The sequence below is a fragment of the Fukomys damarensis genome, unplaced genomic scaffold (assembly GCF_012274545.1).
Source record: "Fukomys damarensis isolate Sample0158 unplaced genomic scaffold, DMR_v1.0_HiC HiC_scaffold_9, whole genome shotgun sequence".
NCBI lineage: Eukaryota > Metazoa > Chordata > Mammalia > Rodentia > Bathyergidae > Fukomys > Fukomys damarensis.
In genome coordinates this window covers 33944346-33952480 of record NW_022900921.1, presented here as the reverse complement: position 1 = coordinate 33952480, position 8135 = coordinate 33944346, and the positions used below count along the sequence as shown (strand labels likewise).

General features: G+C 36.3%; 1 protein-coding gene across 1 annotated transcript in view; it reads left to right on the top strand.

The window, feature by feature from the left end:
• Tmed7 (transmembrane p24 trafficking protein 7) overlaps positions 1 to 8135 on the top strand; it is a 15135-nt gene that overhangs the window by 5027 nt on the left and 1973 nt on the right. The window contains exons 4-5 of the mRNA XM_010614160.2: positions 6 to 147; positions 4487 to 4732. Of these exons, the coding sequence (XP_010612462.1) occupies positions 6 to 147; positions 4487 to 4732 (388 nt within the window). The remainder of the gene's footprint in view (positions 1 to 5; positions 148 to 4486; positions 4733 to 8135) is intronic.

Here is an 8135-nt window from a genome sequence, read left to right as displayed (position 1 = left end):
GGCAGCAGGCTGCTCGCGCTCCTGCTGCTGTTGCTGGTGCCCGTGCCTGGCGGCGCCTCCGAGATTACCTTCGAGCTGCCCGACAACGCCAAGCAGTGCTTCTACGAGGACATAGCTCAGGGCACCAAGTGCACCCTCGAGTTCCAGGTACCACGGGCCTGCGGGCCCTAGGCTCCAGCTCGCCGCGGCCTCAGGGTTGGGGCTCTGACCTTTGGGGTGCTTCCCTCTGTCGTGTTTCTTCATTCTTTGGCAAGTTCAAGGATCACCTTCAATGTGGTCAGTGCAGGGCATTTGGCTTACCTTTTTTAAATCCTGAGCAAAGTACATGTGTAAGGTCACTTAATGAGTCTCAGAAATGCTTCCGCTAGTGTAACATTTCTTTCTGTGCTTTGATGGTTTTCATTGTAAGGCGTACTGAATTTTCTTCCTTGAAAAATTCCCTTTTTTAGAAAAGGATCTTCCTGTTCTAGAACGCTCAGTATGAATCCTCCCATCCTCCCATAAAATCTCCACTTTAGATGGATTTGCAGTGCTGCTAGTGTCTAACTCCATTGCTTTTCGGTTTTTCCGGCGGTAGTAAGACTCTTGGCAGTTCCTGTCCTTGGAAATGCTCCGTTAGAGGCTGAACGACCATCTGCCAAAAAAATTGTGGTAAATACGAGCTCCCTTCCTGTCTTTAGGGTTATATTTTAAAAGGAGCTTTATTAAACAGGATGTAATTTATTTAGTTGGCTAGAACAGTACTCTTTTTTTTTTTAATTGAGTTTATTGATACATTTTAGGTATACAGAACAGTTACATTCATTATTGGGATCTTGTACCTTTACGTGACAGGTCTTGGTTCTCATTTTTTCCCCTTGTCCCTGCACTCCTTCTCCTACCCTCCCTGTTTACAAACATTTTATTTCCATTTTCTTATATTTTTTTCTTTTCCCTTATTCCCCTTCCCCTACCCTTCCCACTTTCCCTACACCTTTAGCCCTTTTCTTCCTATTTCACATTGTTAATTATCTCATACTCTATCTTTGTTGACAAGCTCATTTAGGAATTGAGCAGCCACAGTATCCTAGGTGCTGGTGATACAGAAGTGATCAAAACAGATAAGGTCACTGCCAGAGCTCTTGCTTCCCATCAGTATTACCCATTTGAATTAATACGAATTAGTACACTCGTAATTAGTATTAAGAACCTTGATACACTCATTAAAACTATTTTAATAGCAATAAATGGGGAATGTGTGAACTGGTCTTTCAGAAACTCATTTTAGGCTGAATTTTAAAGGGTGAGTCGTAAATACTTTGAAAAAGGAGATGCAGAATATCCTATGGGTAGAGTGAACACTAAGAATTTGAGGACCATAATGAGATTCAATATAGTTGAAAATAAGGAGCCAGAGGAAGGGAGGTAAGCAGGGGCCAGTCTGTCGGAGCCTTGCTGGCCATGTTAAGGATTTTAGTTATTTCTTTGAGTATAGGACCATCAGTAGATTTTAAGTAGTTCAGGGACGTGACCAGAATTTCCATAGCTGCATGAAATTTAACATATGAAAGTAGAAAAGATGTTTAAAATGTTGTTTTAGAATACATGTGGAAGACTGTAGGAGGCTCTTGTTAGTTCCAGGCAAGAAATGAGAGTGGTTTAGATGATGGCTGTAAAAAGGAGGAAGGAGGAAAAAAGCTTTGGAAAGAATGAAGTAAGTTAAAGTCAAAAGGATTTGGTCATAATTGGCTCTCATGGGTAGTTTAAGAATGACCTTATGCTTGTTAAATTTATAAATTAGGAGCAGAAAGAAGGTATGTAGCAGGAGTATTAATATAAAGTGTATGCCAGAATTTCTTTGTTTTTATTTACTAAACATTTCTGGAGTTCTTAAATGTGCAGATGTTGTGCTAGGTGTCAAAGATACTACAAGAGCTAAAAAAAAAAAAATAGCCTGTGTTAAGTGTGTATAGTATGCCAAGTGTTTCAGGTGTGTTAGGTAATTCTCAAGAAAACTTGATATAAAATGGATAAGACTTTTTTTTTTAATTGATGAGATGGGTTAGATAGGTTAAGACCTAATGTTGGCAAATTTACAGGTAACAGAATCAGTATACGATCAAGTTAAACTCTTCTACCTCTCCAAGATAACATTTTTACTTAAGGGAGTTTTCATAGTCATATAATGTTAAATGTAGCAATAAGAATCTAAAGATACAGTGTTGAGAGAAGACAGAGGAATCCAGGAGAAATGTAGCTGAGAGACTGATGTTTAAGCAATCTGGCAGGATAGATAGGAATTACTCTATAATATAACCAAGGAGGGAGGAAAGGCAGCCTAGGCAGGTATGTTGGTGTGCTTTCCAGCAGGACTCAAGCCTAAGCCCTTCTGCTCTAGTTTGTTCATGGAGCTGAAATATACTGCATAATAATAGTTTCACTTTGTGACTGGATCTGAGGACTTTGTGGGAAGTTTGTTCCAGTTTGTCAATCTTTTTTTTTTTTTTTTCGTCTCTCATAACTGTAAGGTTGATGATTTGTACCTGGTCTGGGTGAGTGCTCCTCCCTTCCACACCACCCCACTGCCACCAAGGACTCTGCTGTTGAGACTGGGTACATAGAAGGAATATGTCTGTGTGACCAGCAAAATATTTAAAAACCTACCTAACACCCTATTTGAGTTTCAGTGTTCCTTGCACACTTGTGAGAAAGTGTCTGGCAATAAACCTCAGAGGGAGGACAGAGGAGCCCACATCTGACATCTCTAGACCTCTTATGAAGTAGTCTTTGGCAGTGATGTTTTAAATTATGTTCTTTTCCTGTAATAAACTAGATTTGTCACCATTGTCTTTTGGGGTCCTGTGATTCTTTTATAGCAAACAAACACTATCGAACTGCCACTGTCAGTCCAGGTGTAAAAACTTGACCAGACAACTTGGGACATAGAATAGGCATAGACATGAATATAAAAGGTCCTTAGCCTGTTTAATGGGAGGTGCAATGAAATGGTATGCCATTTAACAGGTGGGATGTTCTGGTAGTCCACAGTGAACTGTCACTGTCAAAAAAATTTAAATGACTGCACAGTGAAAATGGTGAAGAAAGATAGACTGCCCCCCCAACACATTTGGCATGTTGTAGGAGTGCTGCTACTGGCAGGTGGAGTGTAGAGACATGCACATGGTACAATGCACAGTACAACACATCCCCTGCTACAATTAATTATCTGGCTCAAAAATGGGAGTGGTACCAAGTTTGGCAAACCCTGGGTTAGAGGGCAAATGAGTTAAAGTGTGCAAAACCTTTTAAGAGATTGTGACAGTAAATTATTGTGGATTAGGCATGAAAGGAATGGGATGAATTTGAGAGAGATAATAAGATAGGTTTTTGTGATCATTTGGATAGGTAGGGACATTAAGTTTGGGATGATCCCAGTTTCAATCATAGGCGACCAGACAATTTAAAAGGGTATTGACTCAAATAAGAGTACTTGTTTTAAATAATCTGATGAGGGTGAGGCAAAGAATTGCAAATTTAAGCCCAGCTTGGATGATTTAGCAACTTAGTAAGACCTTTCTCCAAACAAAAAGGCTGAGGATGTAGCTCAGTGCAAAGCCCCTGGGTTCAATCCCGGTATCCCAAAAATTTAAAATTGCTGGAAGAAAGATAGCATGAGGAGTCTACATCCTATCAGTTTACATGTATGTATTTGATAATTCAAAATACAGTAATCAAGGGCCGGAGATTTAGCTCAGTGGTGCCGCTGCCTGCCTCAAGCACAACCCAGGTTCAATCCCCGGTACCAAAAAACAACAATATACTGCAATCAAGTATGAATAACTGGGTATATCAAAACAAAGTCATTTTTCTACTGGAAAAATGATGAGGTTTTGCACGGAGGGGTAAATACCCACTTGATAGGTTCTCTTTTACATCAAAACATTTTTTTTGTATTAGTATATAAATATTGTTTTTACAGTTTATGTAGTTAGATTTCATTTACCAAAATGATTGTAACATAGTTGATTTAGTCATCATCTTTTGTGATAAAAACTCGCATAAGTAACAGATCTTTGAAGTCCAAAGTTGGACCTCTTTGTTTTATTGGTGGAGAATGTCAATATTATGTGAACCAAGGGAGTTGAGAGTTGAAAATAACAAAATTTAACATCATTTATTCTCATGGTGGTTGGGAACTCTCAAACCTAATGACTCTTCCTCGTCACTTGCTTCTAAATTGATAGAATATTCCCATATTAAGTAGCACAGTTGTCTGAAATGAGTAAAAATTCCTTCTTCGTGAGGAAATTTGTCTAGTTTCTGTAAAACTTTAGTTAAACTAAAATCTGCTTCCCAAATTTCAACCATTGGTGAAAAATTTTTTTAAATGTAAAATTGCATGTGATAGTTATTGGTCCATAACTTTATTGCCATTTTAACAGGAAATCGGTTAATTTCTCATACTTATTCACTGCAGTGATCTCTTTTTATTCTTAATCTTGTTTAGGTGATTACTGGTGGTCACTATGATGTAGATTGTCGATTGGAAGATCCTGATGGTAAAGTGTTATACAAGGAGATGAAGAAACAGTATGATAGCTTTACCTTCACAGCTTCCAGAAATGGGACATACAAATTTTGTTTCAGCAATGAATTTTCTACTTTTACACATAAAACCGTATATTTTGATTTTCAAGTTGGAGAAGACCCACCTTTGTTTCCTAGTGAGAACCGAGTCAGCGCACTTACCCAGGTAAATAAAAAGTTGACAGAATAATGCTAATATAATTGCAGCTAGAAATAAACATAAGCATTAACTCATTGATGAACATAGGTTTTGAAGATTGAATTAAAGTCTCAAAATTCTGTCTTAATTTTTCAGTAGATTAAACATGTCACAGAGAACTTTAGACTTTTATAGTAAAAAACAATGTTAAAAGATTTAATGCAAAATTTTAAGTATGAAGAAAGCATTCAAATAGAGGAAGATCCCTATTGTTTGGTTTTTTTTGTTGCTGTGACAAAATAACTATAATAATCAACTTAAAAGGAGGAAAGGTGTATTTCGGCTCATGGTTTTTTGGTTCAAGTCCGTGGTTAACTGGCTTTATTATTTTGAGACCTATGGCCAGGAAACAACATCATAGCAAGGAGTGGGAAAGCAGCTTACCTCATGCTGGGCAGGAAGCAGAGAAAGAGACTATGCCCCTGTATCCCTTTCAGGGGCACACCTCCGGGCATCAAGCCTTTATATACCAGCCTTTAGGGAACATGTAAGATTTAAATGGTAGCAATCACTGAGATAAGAACATCAATAGTAGGGGAAATTTAGGAAGGCTAAGCACTACTCCAGTGTTCTGAAACATTTTCTATAACCTATGAAGGAATGTTGTTACCATACCTTAGTAGATTAGTGTGATTTGGAGAAAATTATCCCTAAATTAATCTATAAATACACTACACAGCAGTCTTTACACCATAATTAATATTATTCAACTGCTGTTACTGTAACTTAGGTAAAATATTAAAGAGTAATGATTTCTAACAAAAATAGTTATGTAAGCTAAATAAATATGTAAGCTATATTGAAGAAAGGTTAATAAAAGAAAAAGTCAAAGAAATTTAAAGTCAGTAAACATACTGCTAAGAGAGGCTGTTTTATTTCCAGCTCAAATACAATATGAGCTTAGGTTGTATCTTAAAGATTGTTTACAAAGCATGAAAAGAAATTATTGGTACACATCTGTAATTCAAGCTACTCAAGAGGCTAAAACAAGGGGATTGCAATTTTTGAGGTCATCCAGCACAATTTAGCAATACCCTATCTCAGAATTAAGAAATAAAAAAGCTTACGGTGAAGTGTTTAGCACAAGACTTGGGGTTCATTCAACAGTACCAATACTACCAAACCAAACAACAACAAAGAATTATTTACTAACTACTTGTTAAAACCATAAACTGGTATTTTCAATGTTTCCAGGTTCCATTTAGTTTCTCTGCTAACGATCCAGGTGATAGGGACAGTTGTAATCGTGTATAACAGCCTTAATTCAAGCTTAGTTTTAGAAATGTTCTCTGTAGGATCCTATATGAAAGGTACATCCCTTTGTAAATGATTTTCCTTTGAGGCTATTGTTTATAACTTAACCTGTCCCTCTACTGTAATGGCTTTTAACTTGTGTAAGATAATAGCTTACTCTGAAAATATAAGTGGGCAAATAGAATACGATTGGCAGTAAAGCAGTTAGTACCACTTAGCCTACTTAAATGACATTTTTAATCTTAGTGTCATTAGTTTCAAAAAGTAAGTTTCTCATATGGGAGAAATACAAAGCAGTTATTCATATTTTAAAATGGAAAAAATTACCAGCTAATGGAGAATAAATGAATGAGTCTTACTATCACTGGTTTTTACCCATTACTAAAATAGTGAATCTAGAATAGGAATGATAACTGTTAGGTGAAGAACTGATAAAAAGCTGGTGGAAAACTTTATAATGGATGGATAAAATTCGTGTCATCTAAATCTAATGATCATTCATTCATAAATGGACATTATGTGCTTTGTCATAATATGTCACAAGTATAAGGTCCTGCTCTAAGGCTTCCCGCCCGTAACATCACAACTGAGTCCCCTCAAATCTCTAGCTCCAGCTGACAGTTTACAGTAAACACCTAGACTAGAAAACAATATGGGAAAGAGGCAACAAAATCCAGGAAAGTGGGAAACTTCATAGGATAGAGAACTTGGTTTTTTAAATAAATAGATGGCAAGGAAAAGAGAAAAAAAAACTGAAAGACTAAAGATTTTTAAAGCCATACCTGCTGAAGAATGGCTTTGTTGACCTTATTTGAACTCTGATTTGAAAACAACTTGGAGACATCAGGGAAAAACTACCATCCTTTTAAAGTGTTATATTTTAGAAATAAAGTATTTGCAGCTAACCTGAAAATAACTGAAATTTTCTAACCTAATTGGGAAAAGTAGATGAGGATTATAGATGAAACAAGGTTAACCATGTGTTAATTATTGACAGGGACATCATGGTTATATTCTCTGTTCTTTTGAATACATGTGAAAATTCCCATTTTAAAATTTAAAGGAATACACACATCTCAAAGTTTGTACGATTCTATATAACTAGTTGATTTTTCTCTAACCCAGAAGTTCTTAAACCACATTCTTGGACAGGCTCCAAACAGTTCTTACTTATTCTGAATTTCTGTCAAATCCTTGCTCTTCTTATGTGTACTTTTCAGGTGATGAGCCCTTGGGTCACATGTCATTTTCAAAATACATGGGAAGCAAAGAAATTCCAGAAGCAACTCTTAAACTCCTTAGAAATCATTCATTTTAGCAGAGTTTGGTCAATATTTTATTCTTAGAGGCCGCAACAAAACAAGGAAAACAAAACCATATGTGTATTCTAATAGATGAATTTTATTAACTTCATAATTTCTCACATTTTAAAAAATACCTTTAACTGAGTATTTTTATAATTATTCCTTTTGTACTTTGGTAAAACCTTACTAAATATTTAAATTATTTCCTAATGCCTGTATACCTTACTTAAAGTTAAGAGAAACTCATTTGTTTTTTTAAATTGTTAATACATGCATGGTTTGTGAAATTAAATAGTAATATATCAGTCAAAAAAATTAAACCCTCATATAAAAAATATTAGCTACAGCTGGGCATGGTGGCACGCTCCTGTAATGCCATCACTTGGGAGAGTGAGACAGGAGGACTGCTGCAAGTTTGAGACCAGCCTAAACTGCATAGCAAGACCCTGTCTCAAAATCCAAAAAATTAATTAGGTACAACCTTTCTTAAATGGTGTAATAAGTATGTAAGAATAAGGTACTAACATATAAAGGTTCACAGACTGAATAGTGAAACAAACTTGCATCCCATTGGAAACATACATTGGTTTAGTTACTAGAATGAGAGAAATTTATTTAGCAAATAGATAAATGGAAAAAAAAAAAAAACAAATAAACATTCCTAGGCCAGCTGTGGTGGCGCATGCCTGTAATCCCAGCACTTGGGAGGCTGAGGCAGTAGGATCACTGTGATTTCAAGACCAGCCTGAGCTATATAGTGAGTTTCAGGTCAGTCTCAACTACATAGACCCTGTCTCAAAAAGCCAAAAAAA